This window comes from Aegilops tauschii, chromosome 5 (assembly GCF_002575655.3).
Source record: "Aegilops tauschii subsp. strangulata cultivar AL8/78 chromosome 5, Aet v6.0, whole genome shotgun sequence".
Lineage (NCBI taxonomy): Eukaryota > Viridiplantae > Streptophyta > Magnoliopsida > Poales > Poaceae > Aegilops > Aegilops tauschii.
In genome coordinates, this window is record NC_053039.3 from 139,897,364 (window position 1) to 139,919,935 (window position 22,572).

The 22,572-nt window shown below is 43.8% G+C and overlaps 2 protein-coding genes and 1 long non-coding RNA gene across 3 annotated transcripts; all 3 read right to left on the reverse strand.

The window, feature by feature from the left end:
- Window positions 1-1,936: 1,936 nt before the first annotated feature.
- On the reverse strand, window positions 1,937-7,660 carry LOC109753743 (probable WRKY transcription factor 3). Its single transcript, XM_020312666.4, has 4 exons — window positions 7,030-7,660; window positions 5,314-5,975; window positions 5,095-5,235; window positions 1,937-2,571 (listed from the first exon to the last, which is right to left on the reverse strand). Exons 1-4 carry the CDS (start codon window positions 7,441-7,443, stop codon window positions 2,295-2,297), a joined length of 1,494 nt encoding a protein of 497 aa, XP_020168255.1. The 5' UTR covers window positions 7,444-7,660; the 3' UTR covers window positions 1,937-2,294.
- A 2,976-nt stretch (window positions 7,661-10,636) lies between these two features.
- LOC141022343 (uncharacterized) lies at window positions 10,637-11,498 on the reverse strand. Its single transcript, XR_012183628.1, has 2 exons — window positions 11,123-11,498; window positions 10,637-11,043 (listed from the first exon to the last, which is right to left on the reverse strand). It is a non-coding gene; the product is annotated as an uncharacterized lncRNA (long non-coding RNA).
- Window positions 11,499-11,828: 330 nt separating this feature from the next.
- On the reverse strand, window positions 11,829-13,502 carry LOC120964628 (serine/threonine-protein phosphatase 7 long form homolog). The gene is made up of 4 exons (XM_073498611.1): window positions 13,320-13,502; window positions 12,897-13,236; window positions 12,388-12,801; window positions 11,829-12,301 (listed from the first exon to the last, which is right to left on the reverse strand). Exons 1-4 carry the CDS (start codon window positions 13,454-13,456, stop codon window positions 11,999-12,001), a joined length of 1,194 nt encoding a protein of 397 aa, XP_073354712.1. The 5' UTR covers window positions 13,457-13,502; the 3' UTR covers window positions 11,829-11,998.
- Window positions 13,503-22,572: the final 9,070 nt, after the last annotated feature.

A 22,572-nucleotide genomic window follows, 5' to 3' on the forward strand; every position in this document is an offset into this window, starting at 1 on the left:
GACAGTCGGTCGATGGGTTAGATGTGAGCGTCAAGAGGAGGAGGACATACCGAGAGATGGCACGAAGCGGTCGAGGTGTATGCGCGGTTCGTCCCTATCGAATCCCTCCAAAATGCGACGGCCCCGAGGACTGGGTGCGTCGAATTCGGCGACAGGCGTAGATCCGTTGATTTTGGCGCTGACGACGAGAAGCGATTGAATCGAGATGGGGGAGGAGCGCGGTGGGTGCTACGAGGGGACGGGGGTGGCCAGCGGAGGCAAGTAGGGCGACGGATGCGGCGCGGGTGGGGAGGGTGCGACCGAGGGGAGGGATTTTTTTTACTTCGCAGGTGGGTGGCCGAGTATATTTAAGAGTTAGGGCGGATGTGGAGTAATTTTTTTACTCCTCTAAACATTATAAGGGTTCGGTTAGGTTCAGTTTAGAGAAGGAAAGCCATTTTTTTTAGGGCTTAGGTGATACACTATATGTTTTTTTTGGAAACGGAGAAAAAAGCTTTTATTTTTACTCCCTCTATTTTTTAGTCTGCATATAAAATATGTCTGAAGTCACACTACACACCTTTAGCAATACTAGTAAATGTGTACGTGCAATGCACGTTGATATCGGATAATATATTAATTACACGTAAATATTAGGTAGGATATTATTTGCGTATTAAATATGTGATTAGTATTGGCATTAATATTTGATATGATATTAACTGCACACTAAATGTGTTGAGCGCTCACCATTGGAGCAGCCTAAGTCATTGTATTGACCTGATTTGATGGCCGGGATTTGTTAGATCTGCCCCTTTGGGTCTTTTTATATTGGTATAGATATAGATAGATATAAGTTGATATTTTTCAATATAAATTTGGTAAAATTTTGCATAATCTGACTTCAAACAAATCTTATATGCGGAGTAAAAAGAAAACGGATGGAATAGTTTGGAGCCGGATCTCTGTTGTAGTGTATAGCCGGAGAGAGGAAGTGTTTAGCCAAAGTAAACTTGACATTGCCCCGGATTCTAACTACCCAGATGGATTTGCTACCTAGATTGCCCTTCAAGTGAGTTCCAGATGTGACAGGGTAGCAGGTACACATACCAGCTAGGAATGGACATGATATACTTTTAGTAAGTGAGACTACACTTTGATTTCCAACAGAAATTTGGAAACGGTCCTAGCTTGGAACTTGAAGATTCTATCACGCACGAATCCTACTGCTTGAAGATTCTATCACGCACGAATCCTACAGCTTCTCTCTCTTTTTTTTTCATTTTTGAAACGGAGGCAAAAGTTTTTATGTTTTACTTTGGAGTCGGATGTCTGTTGTTCGTGTATAGCCGCCGGAGAGAGGAAGCGTTTAGCCAAAGTAAACTTTAGCGTGAAGCATGGTTGAGAAAGCCAAATGAATAAAATAAGCAATTAGACACCACTGCCTACGGCAGGGTAAAATGTCATTCATGGAGGAGGGTATGAGCTGATGTTTCTTCCCAACGGTTCAACATCAACCAAACCAGATGGTACTACGTGCGTGAGATTCTGAGTAGATGCAGCAGCGCCAGGCTAGGACTTTCTGGCCGATATTGACAGCGATGTGCCTCACATTTCCAATGCCAAACAGCGATATGCTTTGAAATATCCCACATAGCAATTGCCTTTTGATCAGGCCACGAAAAAGAGAAAAAGTGCCCAAGTTGAGAATAAAAAGGCGGAGGGGAGCACCTCATATGATTGCCGGACAAGAGAATTTCTGCAACAGATTCAGAGCCTGTCTACAGGTAGCACCTTCAGCTAGACAGTGAGCCTGAAATAACTTCTTTTTTTTTATTACAACAAACATATATACTCCCTCCGTTCGGAATTACTTGTCGCAGAAATGGATGTATCTAGACGTATTTTAGTTCTAGATACATCCATTTTAGCGACAAGTAATTCCGAACGGAGGGAGTAGAAAGAAAGCATATCTGTACATTCACTTCTCCTTTTAATCTTATTACAAATACAAACAAGAACATGTTGGGGAATATATAAAGTTACAAAGCAAGCATGTATACAACTGACCCATCTACAAATCATAAACAAGTATAACTAGCTGGTATGTATTATACTGCATTTGCGTCAATTTTGGCAATTCCATTTTTGCTGTGTCGTGTGAGAAATTGAAATTCCTTGTATCTGTGGGAAAAACTGCAAATGATGCTACCGTTGTAGTATTTGACAGCATGAATGTTTGGAGCGATATGAATTCATGCAATCCTTTGCCAGAATAAATTCACCGCGACAACTCAGTAGCGAGGGTCCACAGTCTATTCTTCCCTTTTAAACTGCAAGACCCCGATCTGCCCCTGTTTAATGTTGCCAAGGTCTGTTCCTGTATGCGAAGCTTGATTGCTAGACATGCTATTAGGCCCTTTCTGTTGTGACCGGTTGGAATTTCCTCCATTCTGGTTGCTGCCTCTACCAACCGGTGGTTCGTGGTTATGTTTTCCTTCATAAGTTGTGATGACAGCCTTTGGGTCTGACGAGGCCCTCTCAATGTGCTTCCTAACATTGCACCCAGCAAACGTGCACTTGTAATAACTCCTATAATTAGAGAGAGAGTGAGATCATGTAGGTTAAACATGAAAAAGGTAAAGCACTAACCACATGCATTGCATGTAAACTGAGTATGGAGCTAGCCTATGACCAAATGGTCCGATTAAGTCAACAGGAAGCGCATAAACAGGAAAGTATTTTCTACACAAATGATTATGCTTCAGACACAATTGTACATTTGGATGCAGTGATGTTGTTTCGCCTTTCGGGAAAATGTCATTTCACAAAACTAGAGTAAGTCATGAGGATGTTCCTTTCACTTTTGAGTGTCTTCTGTTATCCACTACTCCCTCCGTTCCTAAATATTTGTCTTTCTAGACATTTCAAATGACTACCACATACGGATGTATGTAGACATATTTTAGAGTGTAGATTCACTCAGTTTGCTCCGTATGTAGTCACTTGTTGAAATGCCTAGAAAGACAAGTATTTAGGAACGGAGGGAGTACATCAATGAACAGCGACTTCTACTATATTTGCTTTCTCTCTTCACTTTTGTTATCTACCTTTTGCGCAGCTACAGTTGTTCTTTTTTGGGGGGTATACGAGCATTTATAGCACATATTTCACGAGCTATATTTCTGATCATCTCAAAGTGAGGGATGATGATCTTGAGTAAAGCTCAGGTCTTTCCATGATATCATTCTATTGGAGATATCACAGAAATGCCAAATAATTCATCGAAGCAATTAGGATTATTTTGCAATTTAAGTAACAAACTGACACCTACTCCCTCCGTTTCTAAATATAAGTCTTTTTAGATATTTCTATATGGACTACATAGATATGTATATAGACATACTCCCTCCGTCCGGAAATACTTGTCATCAAAATGGATAAAAGGAGGTGTATCTAGACGTATTTTAGTTCTAGATACATCTCTTTTTATCCATTTTGATGACAAGTATTTTCGGACGGAGGGAGTACTTTAGAGTGTAGATTAACTCATTTTGCTCCGTATGTAGTCTATATTGGAATCTCTAAAAAGACTTATATTTCGGAACGGAGGGAGTAGTATGGATGCAATAGCATGGGCCAGACAGATAAGAAAACTTATGATTCAGTATTTAGTGAAATATAATTGTGTCAGAGGTTATGCCCTGAGTACAATACGAATGTTGGAAAACAATGGCAGTGCTTCTACTCAGGAGAGCCATGAGTATGATGAAACCTACGAGCTCAGCAGGATAATACCAACCATATCAAATTTGGTAAAAGCCTGACACTGGCCCAGGTTTTGACCAAGCAAGTTCTTTACACTCCCCCCAAATACTGCAGTTGACAGGATAAACTCCGGTCTATCTTTTATTTTGGTTCAGCTGACTCCCCAAAAGCTTCAATACCATTTACTTAACCCCCTAGCTATGTTTTAGACCTATGGTGTTGCTAACATAGACGAACGGAACATAGTGTGCCTGCACAGCAGCCATGTGGCCAATTTTTACCACGTAACATCACACGTAGACAATGAAATCATCAACTGCAGCAGTGTAGCGTCAATTTGAACTCATGTCCTACAACTCTGGCAGACTGCGACCACCCCCTTCCTTCTATTCTGAAGATGCTCCAGCGGATGTAAGGCCCCACACCACTGCCAAACTGGTCGCTGCAGCACAAGAGGGATGTGGGAGGAGAGACGAGAATAGATGGTGCCGCATGGACTTCGAAATGGTGATGTGAACGTAGCATTGCACATGACCTCTTTCTCTTATGTACACATTGCACTCCTTTTTATCTTTTTCTCTTATGTACACATTGCTGATGTAGCATTGCATAACCTGTTTTTTTTATTTTAACATTTCTGGCTATAGCCATTTTAGATATCGACCGCATCAGAAGTCTATTCTAGTGATGTGCCTTCAGGTAATACCTAGTGAAAACGACTAAGGAATCATGCTACATGAAATGAGGTATGAATTCTTGCTTTAGTGAAGTTAACTTGTGTCCCATACCTTCCGACCTGTTTGGGTAAATGAAGAATGCAAGGTTGGACAAGAATAAATAACCTAAAATTTCTGAAGGCATGCATCGGATCATATATAATACTCCATTGCAAAATACTTGTCGTGGTTTTTGTCGTGGTACAGAGGGAGTAGTGAATATAGGTGATGAATCTATACCAATATAAAAAGACCCAAAGGAGCAAATTCAACTAATCTTGGCCATCAAATCATGTCAATCCAACGACACCTAGACTGCTCCAATGGCGAGCGCTCAACATGTTTAGCGTGCAATTAATATTATACCAAATATAGCACTAACCACATAATTAATACACAAATAATATCATCCCTAATCTCCGCGTGCAATCAATATACTACCTAATATTAACGTGCATTGCATGTACACATTTACTAGTACCTCAAATAACAGAACACGTGAAGTTGAATTAGGGACTTAGGGTGCATGGCCCATGGGTTGTGATTTTTCTTTTTGACTAAAGTGGGACGTGATTTATGGGCTATATGTTATTTCAGTAAACAACTAACAGTGGGAAGTGTAAGGAAAAACCTTGGATGAGGATTTCCTTTGACCACCTTCTGCCCATACTTGCGCCATCTATAACCATCATCCAAAAGGTCAACCTCACTGGTTGTTTGTACAATGATCTTAGACTCTGTCAGGGCCTTCTGTGAAGAAATTTGTATATTCCTACACAATGGAAGAATTAATTTTTATAACGCAACTATCTAATCAAAGAGTGGAGTGGTAATTGTCAGCTAAAGGCACCTTCTTTTGCAGTCATTCTCTCTATCATCAACTTCATTTGGCCGAGATTCACCATCATCCTTATCATCTCCATCACTTAGACCAGATAATTGCTCAGACATTCCATATACAGCTTCCTGATCTCTCCTAACACCTGACAAACCAGATGCTGTGTCATTGGATTGTTCATTTTGCTCGGCTGCTGAAGAGCTGCCATCTTTTGCCCGCTTATTTGGTGGACGTTGGTGATTGTGTTTTCCCTTATATATTATTTCAGATATATGGCCATCTTCTGCGTGCTCTACTTTTTTCTTCACAGGACAACTGGGATGAGTACATTTGTAGTAGCTCCTTGGGCAATCACTGCCCTTCACCACCTTCTGACCATACTTCCGCCAATTATAGCCATCATCAGCAGGCTTATCAACTGGGGCAGGAACTTGGTACCTGTGAGAAGCCTCAGCAGATTGGAAGGCTGCATGCTCATTGTTCGATATGGTTGTCGCCATCTCTGACATCTCAGCCACATTGGCTGCAGAGCTCATATTCTGTAGAGCTCCAGATGATGTTGCAGCTGCTGAAAACGATGGCTGTTCAGTGTGATCGAACATTCTGTGTGGAGAATGGCTTGCTTGGGCTGTGACTTGGGCAAGAGCCTGTTGATGCGACATGCCGAAACCCCCCTGTAAAATTAAGTAAAATATCAATTTTTTTGATTGACAACTAAAACTGATACTCCAGACTTGAGGAAAGTGCAGAATGAAATGATATAAGAGTTGACTGTTCTTCATGATGAAATGGTGAATTATATATCATGCTGATAGTGAATGTGCTAAAATTGAGAACTTGTACAAAAAAAGCTAAAATTTGAAGTACACAACGTCCAAGTGGAACAACTACACTCAACCCGTGTCAGCCATTGTGAACAATGAACACTAAATATATGAAGTACCCGTGCTACGACAATGGTTCTACTCTCCAAGAAAAATGGGCGATTAATATAATCACTGGAAGGATCCTATCAGTTACCAACAGGTTAGGACCATCAAAAGTTAGAAGCTAACGATGACGTCTCACCGGGACTTTGTCTTGTCCCATCGGTATCAAGTATCAACCTATGATGCCAACTTGTAATTGCATCATACTGGGGATAGGCTAGTAGTACAATTATTGATACTGGCACAGAAATGTGACGAATCATTATCTCTCATTTGCAGGTTAAGGTTCTTCATTGCACCAGAGTGCCGCAGATATAAGGTAAAGTACCTTTATGCATTATCTATATGGGGCAGATAAGTAAACTGCATGTTGCCACCTCACCAAAAGTAGTAGAGCAAATGTAAAATTGTAACATCTAGAAGCTCCAGATTCCCTAATACATACTACTCCCTCCATCCCATAATATAATATCGTTTTTCAAGCTATGTTAGCTTAAAAAATGATCTTATATTGTGGGACGGAGGTAGTAGTATCTTAAAACACCATGGAAGATGAGTACAGAATTCTCAGATTTGCACTCACGTCATGACAGAAGAAATGAACGGGAAGCTTAACGAACCGACGACGCCGATCAAGGTCGAATTAACAGCTCTACAAGGCAATGAACGGGAAACATGCTTTACGACTTGGTACAATCTAAGAACCTGCTGTAGTGATGGCCATTAGCCTCGGAGAGGGAGGAACCAAGAGCTAAAAATCCAATCTCGGCAGCAAAAGTGTATGAACTGGAGTAGGTACCATGGCCGGCGAGAAGATTAGGCCGGGGGAGTCGAAAAAGCCGGAGGGGCTGAGGCCGGGAGGCACGGTGAAAACAGCTGCGCCGGCCGGCGGTGCCACAGACAGCGCCGGCCCTGCCCTGGCGACCCCGCCTCTCCCTCTCTCCTGCTGCTGCTGCTGCTGCTGATGCGGAGGCGGTTGCGAGAGGGAGCCGATGAGGAGCTGGGTGAAGCTGGTGGGCCCCGCGCCAGACGAGGCACCACTGCCGCCGCCGCCGCCGCCGGCGTCGGCGTCGGCGTCGGAGGGGAAGAGCGCGGAGGCGAGGGTGAGCGGGCCGGGGCTGGCGTCGCCGGTGCCGGAGAAGAGCGACTCCCCGGTGGAGCGCGGGGGCAGGGACAGACGCGGGCGCGGCGGCGGGGGCGGGCGCGCGGACATGGTCGCGGGAGCCGAGAGAGAGAGAGAGAGAGAGAGAGAGAGAGAAACGGAAGGGATTGATTTGATCCCCGTCTTGGTTCCTGGCGTTGACTTCGGTTGGAGGCTCTGGTTTTGTGCTACCCTTGACCTTTTTGTTCCTCAAGGAAGAGACGGAGGGAAATTGGATTTTTTGTTCTTTGTTTCGCGCCCTTCACAAAAAAAATTGTGGGAGCTCAAGCTATCAAGTCAAAAAAAAATGTCTAAGCTTGTTTCTCTCCATTCTTCGGTGATTTTGCTTTTGACACATAATTTTTAAGTTTTCGCACAAAAAGCAACACAGTTATGTCCTGCCTTACGACCAAAAGTGAAAGGATTAAACATGCAAAACAATATGAGTTCTTCTTTTTCTTCGAGAAAACACAATAAACATCATGCCTCGATGCAATAGACACGACACATTGCGCGGCGCCTTGTAAGCTAATTTTTTTTAAATAATACATTTTTTTTAAATTACAGAAATAATACGTAAAAAAAGATTTTTCAAAAATAATACACCATCGGCCTACTGCAGGCCGACAGAGCCCAGTCGGCCCACAGCAGGCCGACTGGAGGCCCATCAGTTTGCTGTTGGCCGATTGGGCTGTCGGCCAGCAGATTCAAGCCCAGTCGGCCTGCAGTTGGCCGACAGGGCCCAGTCGGCCTGCAGTAGACCGATAGGCCTGTAGTGGGCCGACTATGCTCAGTTGGCCTGCTGTGGGCCGACTGGTGCATGCCTATTTTTAATAATACACGCGAATATTTTTTTAAAGTATATATTTTAACACGTTATGAATACATGGTAACATTTCTTCAAATACATTTTTAATGGAAATACCTTTTTTTTAAACCACACAACATTTTTTAAAATGCTTTTCTGAAATTTTCACAAACTTTTTTTAGAAACACGCGAATATTTTCTCAAAATGTCATGATCCATCTAAACATTTGTTAACCCACGTGATATGTGAGTATATTGATTGTAATATCATCTTATATTATGGGATGAAGGGAGTACCATTTTGTAGAATGTCATGGATATTTTTTGGAAACACGAGAATATTTCCAGCAAAGGTGACGTACATTCATTTAGTGGCACGAACCATTTCTTATCATATTTTCCAAAAAAATTGCATGCATTTTTTGAAAGGCGGGAACCTTTTTCCATTGTGATGAACATTTGTTTTGAAAGTTATCGACATTTCCAAACTGCGCTTTTCCCGCCATCTATTTCCCGCCACCCATTTCCCGCCATTCATTTCCCGCCACCCATTTCCCGCCAAACAATTTCCCGCCACCCGTTTCCCGTCACCCGTTTCCCGCCACCCGTTTCCCGCCACCCGTTTCCCTCCAACCTTTCCCGCCATTTTCTCGTCTCTATCTATAAAACCCCCTTCAGACGGAGCTGGATAAGCATTGCAGTGTAGTGTAGTTGAGATGTCCCATTATCCTTTCGATCGTAGTTTTCACCCTGGGATGAGCAGGACTCTTCTGAGGCTAGCTACCGATTTCAGGATGGATAATAGGATAGTTCCATGGGACGAACTCACCGGTAGTGACACCATAATGAATGAGTTGGCTCACCAATTACGTAGTTCTGGGTGGCCTGAAAGGACCTATGAGGAGGTACGTAAAGAACTTCTTAGGTTGCATGACAGGTGGAAGAAGGTAGTGGTGCCGAAGAGTGAAACTTTCAGAAGGATTGCAGCAAATAATCCATGTTTATGGACTGAGGAGAGCGAGGACGAAGATGATATCTTCATGCCGCCGCTTTCGGGTTCTGCATCGTCGAAGGGCAAGAGTTCTTCATCATCGAAGGGCAAGGTTTCTGCATCATCGAAGGGCAAGAGTTCATCATCATCGAAGGGCAAGGTTTCTGCATCGTCGAAGGGCAAGCGTTCTTCATCGTCGAAGGGCAAGAGTTCTGCATCGATCGAGGATGACGATGATGACTTCATGTAGTTTTTATGCTGTATGTTGTGAGTTCAGTTACGTGCCATTTAATTTGGATGTAGTTCTATCTAGTTGTTTGTAATGTCTTGTTGTATGAATATTATGTTCTATCTAAATATGATCTTGTAGAGTAGGCATATGTCTCGTACATAAGTACATAGTCATTTGTCTCATACATAGAATAGACATAAGTTCTCACGCAGAAATAGATGGTAATGTCTCTACTGATACATAGGACCGGCAATGACGACGTCTGGCCTGCCGGGGAGGCGGATCTCGAATGACAAATGCATCACATATAACTCGGTTTCCTGTAGCAATGCAACTGAACAACCCTTTTCCATTCCCATTCGCTCAACATTTCTTGAATCTTGCCATCATCAGTTATGTCAATCAATTTTCTTTCCCCAGGGCCATCTGAATGCTTCCTGTTGACGTAGTACACAAAATCGTCTTCCTTCAACCCTTGCTTCAACATGAATTTAGTATTCAACCAATCAAAAGTGAGGTTCACTTCACTAACTTGCACAACACTTGGAAACAAGCCTTGGACATGAACAATAGGGCTAAGCACCCACTGAGTACTCTCAGCCATCTGCAACACACAAATCGCATTGAGTACGTACCCTACCCCTTAATATCCCCACTAACAAATATTAGACATGTCTATATATTACGAAGCTATATATTACAGAATATTTGCCGTAGCAACTAGAAATATTGACAGATTAATTAGTTGACATCTAAATATATTAACAAAAACTACCGGAGCACGTACGAAAAATAAAATGTGGGCTTAAATATACCCTTGAAGCGTGCGTGCGAAGGATGAAGGACGAACGGCGGCCACCAAACTGCCGGTGCTCCGGCTCGAACGAAGAACGACGAACAACAGCTTCACCTCCACCACAGTGCTCCAATTTACCACCAGCACACTGCAATGCTTATGCAGCTCCGTCTGAAGGGGGTTTTATAGGTAGAGAGGAGAAAATGGCGGGAAAGAACGGCTGCGATATGGCGGGAAACGGGTGGCGGGAAAAAGTTGGCGCGAACATATGGCGGGAAAAAGTTGGCACGAACATATGACGATGATGACTTCATGTAGTTTTTATGCTGTATGTTGTGAGTTCAGTTACGTACCATTTAATTTAGATGTAGTTCTATCTATTTGCTTGCAATGTCTCGTTGTATGAATATTATGTTCTATCTACATATGATCTTGTAGTTCCGATAACAGAGTACTAAAATAGAGTAGGCATATGTCTCGTACATAAGTACATAGTCATTTGTCTCATACATAGAATAGACATAAGTCTTACACAGAAATAGATGGTAATGTCTCTACTGATACAGATACATAGAAGCGTCAGTGACGACGTCTGGCCTGGCGGGGAGGCGGATCTGGAATCGGGGACCATCCCAACCTGTCGGGTGCCCTAACGTGACGAGGAGGAATCTCAGACTCTCCCTGGTCATGCTGTGTATCCTGTGTGGGGCCTGGTGGAGGAGTCGAAAACATGTTCATCCACTGGGTGTGCTGCGACATCTGAGCCTGTATGTTGTCCTCGGGATGTTGATCACTCCCCCACGTATCATGTGATGCCGACATAGACGCCTGATATCCATAGGCCCCTACGCGATGGAACGGTTCATCATGAAGAATGAGGTCGCGTCAATTAATATTGAAAACAATAAATATGAAGACACATACCTGCTGGGTGTGACGTCTGCTCTGGCTGAAACACGAAACTGGACGAGGGACCGTGCTGCTGTGGCTGTGGAGAAAACACGAAGCTTGATGAGGGACCATGTTGCTGTGGCTGTGGAGAAAACACGAAGCTCGACGTGGGACCATAGTGCTGCGGGTGCCATGTAGAACTGCCAGGTTGGTCAGGACGGGGTGGCCTGGTTGTCGGCTGATGTGCTAGGCGTGGACGGGGTTGATGTCGTTGCATGGAGTGACGCGGCTGCTCCTGCTCGTGCTGAACAACATCGGTTCTCCGGGTGCACGTGATAGCCTCGTACACAGTCCGTATCTTATTCTGAATTCTTTCCAAGAAGGGCTGTACCACTGGACGATGTTGAAGAAGAGGTCCCGACGATAGTGATCGTCCAAAGGTGGTCACGTCGTCGTACAGTTCGCGTGTCAAGATAGCCTGCAAATTTCCATGACGATTAATAATGTCTGTCTCTTGCACGTCAAAGTATGTGACAACATTACGTAAAGAAAAAATATCTTACCGCGTACTGCCTAGAGCCCGAAGTATCATAGCTCGGGTACATATCCGACGGAGTAGGATCCGGTAACTCTCTGGGTGGGAGTACTCAACAATGCGTAACCGTGTTCCGGTCATGTAGCGCCGCAAATAGAGATTGAATTCATTGAGATCGAAATTGTGATTCTCGTGCCATAGATTTGTGTTTGCCGTCTCCCATTCTATAACATACGGCTCTAGTCTAACTAGCCAGTCAGCAGTTGTCCTGTTCATGCCCTTCCTTGTCGTCCTAAAATTGTGGTGTGTGTTCAACAATTACCTAAAGCTTCGAATGGAGTACTATGAAAGAAAATGCAACATTGAAAAACTGGTTAATACCTGTGGATGTGTGCTGGCACCGGGTTCTCTATAAGGGGAGGTAGCTCCAACTGCAGAAGACCAAATTGCCTCATAACCCTCTGTTGTGCCATCTCCTCGACGAAGACATCGAAGATGATCTTCGATTTTGTCATCCAGTAATCTCGGTCCCTTGTGCATAGCACAGACATACCAGCAGGGTATCTCGCTTGTATGGCTGCTTCCGTGTAGGGCTGCCAGATGACCCCGGTGTACGCATCGAACTGCTCGTTCAATGCTGTGTACGCCTTCCTGGTCTGATCACTAGCAAAGCGTCTCTGCAGAGAATAAAAGTTAGTAGCCGCTCGCATCGATCGATCTCTTGTGCAGAAAAAGTTGCATTAAACTACAACACGGTGCATACCTTGCGACGAGTCCAACACAGACCGAAAGTAGGCATGTCGATGCCCTCAACATCAAACATGGCGTCTATAGGCTCATGAACCCGTACATCTGGTCGCCCTATAGAGAACCTCTCCCACGACCACAGCTGTAGGAATAGAGGGCATCCAAGAAGGGCTGGCTTTCTCGATGTAAGCTGGCAACCGTTGCACATACCTCGGTATGTAGCCGCTAACACCGCCGAACCCCAACTCCTCTGTCTGATCTGATCCGCCGTCTGAGCGCTCGCTATCTCGAGTACCATAGGGATGTAGAGGGCGCTAATAGTGGTGACATGGTTCTCCGTGAACATCACCTTGCCGAAAAGCCACAGTAAGTAGGCCTCGAGGCTCCGAGTGATCTGTTCCGCAGTCAAGGGCGCCCGGAAGTTCTGGATCTGCATTAAGCGAAGAGAAAGTTTTAGTAAGCCGCAATTATTTTCTGGTCAACTTTATGCGCGATAACTTGAAGAGAATAGGTAGGGGAAATTACCCGGAAATTTAGCAACCACTCATACTTAGGTCCGTGATGCTCCCATACCGGATCGGGAGCATCCGGAAAAACACCGTGAAAACGTTCTGTAAGAGCTCGCTCCCAACCAGCCGGTGCGTCCAACGGTCCTACGGCATGACCTGCCAACGGTAGTCCGAGCAAAAGTGACACATCCTCCAGAGTAGGAGCCATCTCTCCCCATCTGAAGTGAAACGTGTGGGTCTCTGGCCTCCAACGGTCCACTAAGCAGCTCAGCAAATACCCATCGATGGCGACGCGTTTCTCACCCGGGATAGACTCAACCAGACGCGCGAAAGGTAAAAGGCCGGCCCATTTCAACCTTCATCAGAGAACTTTTCAGTTACTGTCTCCCATTTCAACCATTAATATGCATGGCAGTGTGCAAATTAATAAAGCACGTACCGCTGAAGCCATCCTGAGTGTATCTTCCAGTTTTCCTTAGGAGTGCGAGTGACGAGAGGCTCAAGCTTGCGCTCATACCATATCGCACCACGATGACCCTTATCAATGTCCCCATTCAGCAACCACAATCCCGACATTCCTGCACTTACAAAATTCAGAACAAAGTGCCACACTTAATAAAAATTCATAACATAGTGGCACACTTAATAAAAATTCATAACATAGTGCCACACTTAATAAAAATTCATAACATAGTGCCAGACTTAATAAAAATTCATAACATAGTGCCACACTTAATAAAAATTCAGAACATAGTGGCACACTTAATAAAAAATCATAACATAGTGGCACACTTAATAAAAATTCATAACATAGTGGCACTCTTAATAAAAATTCAGAACATAGTGTCACACTTAATAAAAATTCAGAACATAGTGCCACACTTAATACAAATTTCAGAACATAGTGCCACAGCACACTTAATATAAATTCAGAACAAACTAGTGCTAGCTTAGCTTCTTCCTCTCGCCCTTACTCCTCTACTACCTCTACCTCCTCTTCTTCCCCGGTTGCCTCGTCCACGCCCAGTGACGAAAGTGGGACAATTAGTGTCCCTATGGCCAAATTCATTGCATAGAATGCATTGCCTAGTCGGCCTCCTGCTTCAGATTCATCTATATCATTTCGGATGCGCTGACACTGCCGTCTGCCTCTACTTGTACGCATATGCTCTGGGTTTGGAATGTAACGCCTATCGGCGGGGTTGACGCTGTTGAAATTACCCATTGATCGAAAACCCATCAGCTCACCTGTCCAGGTATTGAGGACAGCCTCTTTCAGAAAATATGGAGACACAAACGATATTGCGTCCATTCCAAGCTGCCCGCAAGCAGCAAGTACATGTGAGCAAGGTAGGTGAAGCAATTTCGGTTTATTGCATGTGCACTCACACGTTGGCCAGGCTTCATTGCCAATTTTCACCTCATGCGTCCTCAACTCATTTGCACATCCGAATTTGTTGTTGGCTAAGCGGACCTCAAACCTTCTTTCTTGATTACCGATGGCGACTACAGTGTGTGACCTAGCTTTTTGCATCTTGTTGTCCATGTACTTCGTGACTCTTTCACAGTACCGTGTATTTGGGTTGTTCAAGATATGCTGCTCTGCTATTTGACGTCTGTCTCTGAAATACTTGACGGTGCCATAGAAAATACCCTCAACGATGGCTGTAAGTGGCAATGCCCGGTTTCCTCTGAGGACAAAGTTGTATGTTTCCGCGAGGTTCGTTGTCATGACACCGTACCTTGCTCCATGTGTGTCATGTAGCAAAGACCACCTCTCCAGAGGCTCATGCTCTATCCACTGCTCGAAGGTTTTAATCGACCTCCCGAGCCTTCTCCTAGTACCAGGTGGGTCAAAGCCTGGCAGGTCACATAGCCCAACAACCTCCTCCTCCACGGCCGCTGTTCCTGTTGCCAACTGTGCAGCTACTGCTTCAACATGTGCCCTCACCGCTGCATCTCTTGCAGCTTTCCTGTCCCTCACGTGTCTCTGCGTGCACACATTAAGTCTGTCGCGTATCAAATTGTACTTCCATAACTGGTTCTGCTTGCAGAGTTTTTTGAATAGATTCATCAGGTTCTTATTTCTAAACTGCGAGAAGAAATTAGCCCCGAGATGGCGCATGCACCAACGGCTCTGCAAGTCCTGCCATGGAACTTGTTCCTCAGGGCCTGGGTTTGTCAGTGTCCTTATCGCACTGAGTATACCTGCATGCCTGTCATGAAGGATGCACACATTCGGCTTCTCCTTGACAACTGATATTTTCAACTGCCTGAAGAACCATGTCCAACTTTCAATGTTCTCACTCTCCACAAAAGCAAATGCCAGTGGGACGACTTGATTTTGGCCGTCTTGACCTATGGCTGTCAGTATCTGACCCTTGTACTTGCCTGTGAGAAAAGTACCGTCAACGCATATCACCGGTCGGCAATGCCTGAAAGCTTCGATGCATACACCGAAAGAGAAGAAGAGACGATGCAAAACCCTCACAGTTGGGAACTCTGGCATGAACATGTCTTGGATATCGATATAGGTGCCTGGATTCCGCTGCTGCAGGGTGTGGAGGAGGTGGACAACAGAGTCATATGCATCAAAATAAGAACCAAATCTCCTCTCAAGCGCTGCATGCTTAGCCCTCCAAGCCTTGCCATAAGAAATTCTGTACTTCAACCTGGCGAACACTTTTGTCTGCACTGCCTTCACTTCCATAGCTTTGCCTTGCACTATCTCATCGTAAAACAGTCGAGCAATAAGCGTGGATGAAAGGTTGGCATGATCTTGAGGGATGCAGGGAATAAGACAAGTGTGATTAACTAAGTCACTTATCACCCAACTTGTGCCATTCTTAGGGAGAAAGCCGTGCACCCTTGCGGGACAATCTGCATTCTTGCATGCCATTGTGAGGAATTTCTGACTGGACACCTCAGCTTTGAAAACCCTTTGCGTGGACATTGCCCAATTAATTATTGCATCCTTCAGGGCTTGCTTGTTCGGATACATAGCACCCGTCGCAATATTGTTCTGGTGATATTGCCAGGCTGAATCATGTCCATCATTCACGGTCATTGCAGATGATAAGTCATGATTCCACCATGCAGGATTCGGGACCTCCTTTGCATTTTCTTCTTCATCTGACTCGTCAGAATCATCGGCATGACCCCTTTCAACATCGGTGTCTTCTTCTTCCATCTGGTTCTGCATGTGCCCATCTACCTCGTCAGCGTCCACCTCGCCATTGTAATCACCATCGGCATTTCCTCCTTCTACCTGACTACTCTGCCCTGGTTCATAACCATAAGCATTTCCTCCTTCTACCTGACTGCTCTGTCCTTGGTCGTAACCATAAGCATTTCCTCCTTCTACATGACTGCTCTGTCCTTCGTAGCCACCCTCCCCTTCATGTGCAGCGACCTCCTTCACGACGGGAAGCACTAAAGCAACAGGATTGCATCCCCTTCGTTCACAACCTTGTAACCACCGCACCCAATCGGAGTCTCCCTCTATTGGCCTCAAATAAAAGTAAATTTTTGAACTTGACCGTGTCCACAATGCATGAACACCGACGGTGTGTGTTTCAGTATCAAGACCTAAACTTGCCGCAATCCATTCTTTCAACTGACTAACATACCATGTTTGTGGTGCGCTGATTGCAACCTCTATGTGAGTAAATTCACTCAGATCTGCTCCCAACTCATTTGTTTGGACAGTACCAGGACCATAGTAAAATCTCAACTTCACTACATCGGACATCTCGACTCACCTATTTTTTTTCAACATATAAATACAAGTATTAGACATGTCTATATATATATTACCAGGACCATAGTAAATAATATAATAAATAGGCCCATGTTTACTAATAATAAATAAGCCTCAAATAATAATAATAATATAACCGACAAATATGATAATTCAGTTTATTTGAATTATATGGCCATGTTGATGTATTTTTTTATTTTAATCCATGTTAAAATAATTTAGAAAAAGGCATGCGTCTTATTTCTACGATCATGTAAAATTCTTCCTTGCTAAGAAGTTTTTTTGTTAAACTACAGCGTGGCCGTTTAAAAAAAAGTGTGGCATTGCTTGTTATGTGTTAAACTTTAGAAAATACGCATAATAAAGGTTAGCGGGTAATCCGCTTCATATTCGCATCGGGTACGGACTGAAACGTTTTTTAACATGTAGTTCTACTTTTCCTATTTTTTGCTTGCTTATTAACTTTTTATTATGTTTCCAACTCTTCAAAAAAAAACTTCTTATTCGTTTTTTAACATGTAATATTATTCGTTTTGCTATGCACATGCCGACCCCAACTCTTCAAACTCTATTTTTTAACATCGTTTTTTAAATTTTTATTATGTTTCCAACTCTATTTTTTAACATCGTTTTTTAACATGTAATATTATTCGTTTTGCTATGCACATGCCGACCCCAACTCTTCAAAAAAAAACTTGTCTCTTCTTTCCAACTTTTTATTCATGTTTCCAACTTCTTATCCCGCACCTGTGTACGTGTCAAGTATTAAGCAACAACTTATTATCCCACTAACAACTAATACAATTCACACACCTACAACTATATTACGAATAATCGCACACAAATTTATTTTCACATCAAACGAAGCGTGCGTGCGAACGAATAATATTTACGTATACTACCGGGGCAAATAACAATATTTCCGTATATTACCGGGCCAAAAAACAATAATCGCACACAAATATTTACGTATACTACCGCGGCAAATAACAATATTTACGTATAATCCCGGAGCACCTACAAAAATAAAATGAGGGCTGAAATATACCCTTGAAGCGTGCGTGCGAACGAAGAACGAAGAACGAAGAACCACGAACGAAGAACGACGAACGACGAATGACGAACGACGAACGACGAACGACGAACGACCTCCACCACCACCACCTCCACCACCTCCAGCACCTCCACCACCTCCACCACCACCACCACCTCACCACCCCAACTGCCCCAACGACGAACACTGCCCCAACTTCACCACCACCACCTCCACCAAAATGCTCACCACGACCACCACGAGCTACCCCGTCAGTAGATCGACACCTCTTTTCGCTGCCCTAAATGAGTTGAACCCATTCACGGTGCCAAAATCGCGAAAATGTAGCTCATTTAGGTGTACAAATGTGTGCCATTTTTCTGTAGAGAGAGGAGGAGGAAGAACACAGCAGAATGAGCCACGGGAGAAGAATAATGGAGGAAGGAGAGGATATGGGCGGGCAGGGAGAAGAAATAATGCAGGAAAGAGAGAAGGAGAGGATAAGGGCGGGCTGGCCAGCGCGCGTCAGGTCGGCCGCACCCTGTCGGCCACCAGGTGGCCGATCGGCGGGCGGGACGCCGACAGGGGCGCACCACGCCGACAGGCCGCTGCCTCCCCCCTCGCGACGTGGCACGACCAACCGCACGACGCCGCGTGGCTGCCCGGCCTGCAGTCGGCCTCCTGATAGCCGATCGGCCTGCTGTGGGCCGACTGGGCTCAGTCGGCCTGCAGTGGGCCGACGGTGTATTATTCTTGCAAATTCTTTTTTCTGCGTATTATTTCTGTAATTTAAAAAAAATATATTATTTAAAAAAATTTAGCGCCTTGTAACATGTCATGCAATAAAGAATCAGGGCAAAAACGGCCCTAGAAGACTTCAGGCCGGTCTACTTAGACGAACAACTAGAAAGGTGACGCACAACTGGGCCGTAACACAATCTGTATCTCTTTGTGCCATAACGCTTTTCGAGGACTTCATTGTATGACATGAAAAATAGTCCTGATTACTTCTCAATTAGTTTGACATACCACTTTGAATGGCAGCAACAGTTCAACTCTAGATCTTTGGCGCATGTCACAACACCATCTATGCCTAACCTAGCCTGTAGTATTTTATAAAAATAAAAATACTGGCAAGGTAAAAATCATTTATTGGAGAGCACTTCATGAACTGATCCCGTTGAAGTGCATTTTGGCGATAAACATATTGGAACCGATGGACAATGTCTAATATGTCATGAAGAGGCCGAAGACATCTTCCATTTCTTGTTCAATTGTGGTTGAGCAATAGAAATGTGGTGTCTTCTTGGTATATCACGTATTATCATAGATGTTGTGAATTGTATAGATCTGGTTTTGTGGTGGTGGAATATCAACCTAGGTTACCTAATTCGTCTCTGCTGCATATGCCTAGCATCAGACTGAGTGAAGGAATAACCGCCACATTTGGTATTTTTGAGGGTTTTGTGCTAATGTCCAGCGTGCACAATCTCATGGTTTCGAGAGTAGCTCTTCGCCTAGATCAAGTTTAGAAGAACCCCCCATTAGAATTCATTTAAAAATGTTGGTGCATCTTTTGATGAGGACATCAATACCATTGTTACACCCAGAGCCCCTGCTACTATACATACTGGACCAATTACTAGAGCTCGTGCACGCCAATTAAATTACCAGGTACTTTCCTTTCTTAGTAATGATTTTAATGTTCATGAGAATATGATGCTGCCTAAATTGGATATATTTGTTTTGCTTACAAATGAAAGGCCTAGCTTGGAGAAGGATGAACATTGAAGCAAGAACAAGCATGGAGATGATGGCATGCGCAAGGGAAATAAGAACGGAGTTTCAAGTGATGATTTCAGAACTTTGAAGCCACCGTAATGAATGCATGAAGTCATGAACGAAATATACAAGATGCCACTTTGCAAATTTCGTCCAGAGGCTATTATAGGTGCCGCGTCACCTTATTATTGGGCCAGACCCATGTAATTTCGAAATACATAAGTATAGGATGTTTTTAGAGTCCGTATGTGTGGGGAAACAAGAGATATGGTTGGTTTCGGACCCCTCCCCCAAGGGCCACGAAATTACCCCCTCTTCCTCCATATATACATCACTTAGGGCGTCATTTAGACTTTGGGTTTTGTTTAGATTAAAAGTTCGTCATAGCTGCAACTTCGCGTACTTCGTTTGTGTTCAACGACAAGACAAAGACATCACAGAACCCCACCTTGATCAAAAAAACTTTCATCTTATATTCGCAATATCCAGATTGTAATCTTAGTTTCTTGCTTGTTCTTCATTTGCTTACAGGAAATAGACCCTCGTGGTCAGGTTGATCATGCTCCGGCGTGGTTGATAACCCCTCAGAAGTTGGTTTAGCGATTGTTAAGGCGCGACGTCTCGCACGTTCGTTGTCGGATCGTCAAGGTTGACTCCCATAGAAAACGACAACTATCTCATCGAAACATCGGGACACCCTCGCCTCTATCAAGTGGTATTAGATTTCCAGGTTGCTCGGTGAGATTTTACAGTTTTTCATAGTTTAGATCGAGTCTGTTCTTGATACCTACAGTCCATGAAAAAGCCAAAAAAAGGGTTAGTTCATCATATCCGAACCAATCTGAGTCTTTGCATAATCTTTTTAGGGTTTTTGCTTTGTTGAATTTGCGGTTGCATCGTCGTGTCTAGTTGTTGGTCTTAGCGTCTAGTCCTTTAGAGTTTCGAGTTCTGTCACAGTTTCTCACGCCGCCGCCGCACCATTCATCGCTACTACCATATACCACCACCGCTGCCATATACCACCACCGCTACCATATCCTACCACCATATATCCACTACCAATCCGAGTTCTTTTCATATTAGGTTTATTTTCGAGATCCATCTATTCTCCGATTCGTGTTTCCTTGCCTGAGTAGGTTTTGAAAAAAAAAGTCTGGAGACCCCGGGCAGTTTTTAGGCCAAAATTTCAGCGACCGAAAATATTTTTTCCCTATCCTGTTTTTAGGTCCCAAGGAGCGTTTTGAGACACTCGCCATCATAGTGATTTTTTGTCGCACTTCGTCGTCGCTGCTCTGATTTCCAAAAAAATAGTCAATTTTTTGTGTGCATATCATGTTATTTTCACTTGGGAAGAGTTTTGAGACACTCGCCATTATAGTGATTTTTCGCAAAAAAAAACGAGCCCAAAAAAATTTCCTAGAGTGGGCTTTTCCCTTGTCTCTGTGCAGTGTCGTGATTTTGTTTTGTAGGCTCGCGTCTCTAGTACGGTCTAGCCTAGGACCAGCTGATACATCTCCAATGTATCTATAATTTATGAAGTATTCATGTTGTTTTATTATCATTCTTGGATGTTTTACAATCATTTTATAGCAACTTTATATCATTTTTGGGACTAACGTATTAACCCAGTGCCCAGTGCTAGTTGCTGTTTTTTGCTTGTTTTTTACATCGCAGGAAATCAATATCAAACGGAGTCCAAACACCGTGAAACTTCTTGGAGATTTTTGATGGACCAGAACATCCAAGATGGGCCAGAGCAGCACCTGGGGGTGCCCCGAGGGGGGCACAACCCACCAGGGCACGCCTGGGGGCCCAGGCGCGCCCAGGTGGGTTGTGCCCACCTCGGTGGCCTCCCGCACCCCCTCTTTACCCTATAAATTCACAAATATTCTAAAAACCCTCGGGGTTAACCTAGATCATAAGTTCCACGGCCGCAAGGCTCTGTAGCCACCTAAAACCAATCTAGACCCCGTTCCGGCACTCTGCCGAAGGGGGGAATCATCTCCGGTGGCCATCTTCATTATCCCGGCGGCCACCACGATTAGGAGGTTTTGTACCAGGTGCTATGTGTTTAATCTCTCTCTCTCTCTGGTGTTCTTGAGATGTCACAATCTTGATGTATCATGGGCTTTGTTAATATAATCGGATCATATGGCGTTTTCCCCTCTCTATCTTGTTGTGATGAATTGAGTTTTTCCCTTTGAGATTTCGTTGTTATCAGATTGAATACTTTTATGGATTTGAGAACACTTGATATATGTCTTGCAATTGAATACTCGTGGTGACAATGGGGTATCGTATTGATTTACTTGATATATGTTTTGGCACTCAACTCGCGGATTCCCGAGGTGACATTGGGGTAATCTATGCATAGGGGTTGATGCACATTCTTGTCTTTGTTTCTCCGGTAGAAATCTTGGGGCACTCTTTGAAGTTCTTTGTGTTGGATTGAGTATTATGAATATGAATTTGCTATGGTGTTATTTCAGTACGAACTCTAGGATAGATCGAACGGAAAGAATAGCTTTGTGTTATTTTAGTACGAACTCTTGAATAGATCGAACGGAAAGAATAGCTTTGAGGTTGTTTCGTACCCTACAAACAATTTATTCTTATGTTCTCCGCTAGAAGGAACTTTGGAGTGATTCTTCATCGCACTTTGAGGGATGGTTATATGATCCAATTATATTAGCATTGTTGAGAGGTTGCACTAGTGTAAATACGAACCCTAGGCCTCATTTTCAAGCATTGCAATACCGTTTTTGTGCCCGTTTACTATTTGCTACCTTGCTGTTTTTATTTATTCAGATTATAAAAATATATTTCTACCATCAATATTACACTTTTATCACCATCTCTTCGCCGAACTAGTGCACCTATACAATTTTCCATTGTATTGGGTGTGTTGGGGACACAAGAGATTTCTTGTATTTGGTTGCAGGGTTGTTTGAGAGAGACCATCTTCATCCTACACCTCCCACAGATTGATAAACCTTAGGTCATCCACTTGAGGGAAAATTGCTACTGTCCTACAAAACTCTGAGCTTGGAGGCCCAACACGAGTCTACAAGAATAAAGTTGCGTAGTAGACATCACCAACACAGTAGCGTCGTTGAG

Excerpts from the sequence above, each read along its gene's own strand:
- LOC120964628 (XM_073498611.1), bottom strand. The coding sequence starts at position 13,456 with ATGTCGGGATTGTGGTTGCTGAATGGGGACATTGATAAGGGTCATCGT. Across the intron at positions 12,802-12,896 it reads AGTGGTTGCTAAATTTCCGG|ATCCAGAACTTCCGGGCGCC; the intron begins GTAATTTCCCCT and ends CGCTTAATGCAG. Across the intron at positions 12,302-12,387 it reads TGTGTTGGACTCGTCGCAAG|AGACGCTTTGCTAGTGATCA; the intron begins GTATGCACCGTG and ends TATTCTCTGCAG.
- LOC109753743 (XM_020312666.4), bottom strand. The coding sequence starts at position 7,443 with ATGTCCGCGCGCCCGCCCCCGCCGCCGCGCCCGCGTCTGTCCCTGCCC. Across the intron at positions 5,236-5,313 it reads GAGAATGACTGCAAAAGAAG|GAATATACAAATTTCTTCAC; the intron begins GTGCCTTTAGCT and ends TCCATTGTGTAG. Across the intron at positions 2,572-5,094 it reads AAAGGAAATCCTCATCCAAG|GAGTTATTACAAGTGCACGT; the intron begins GTTTTTCCTTAC and ends CTCTAATTATAG.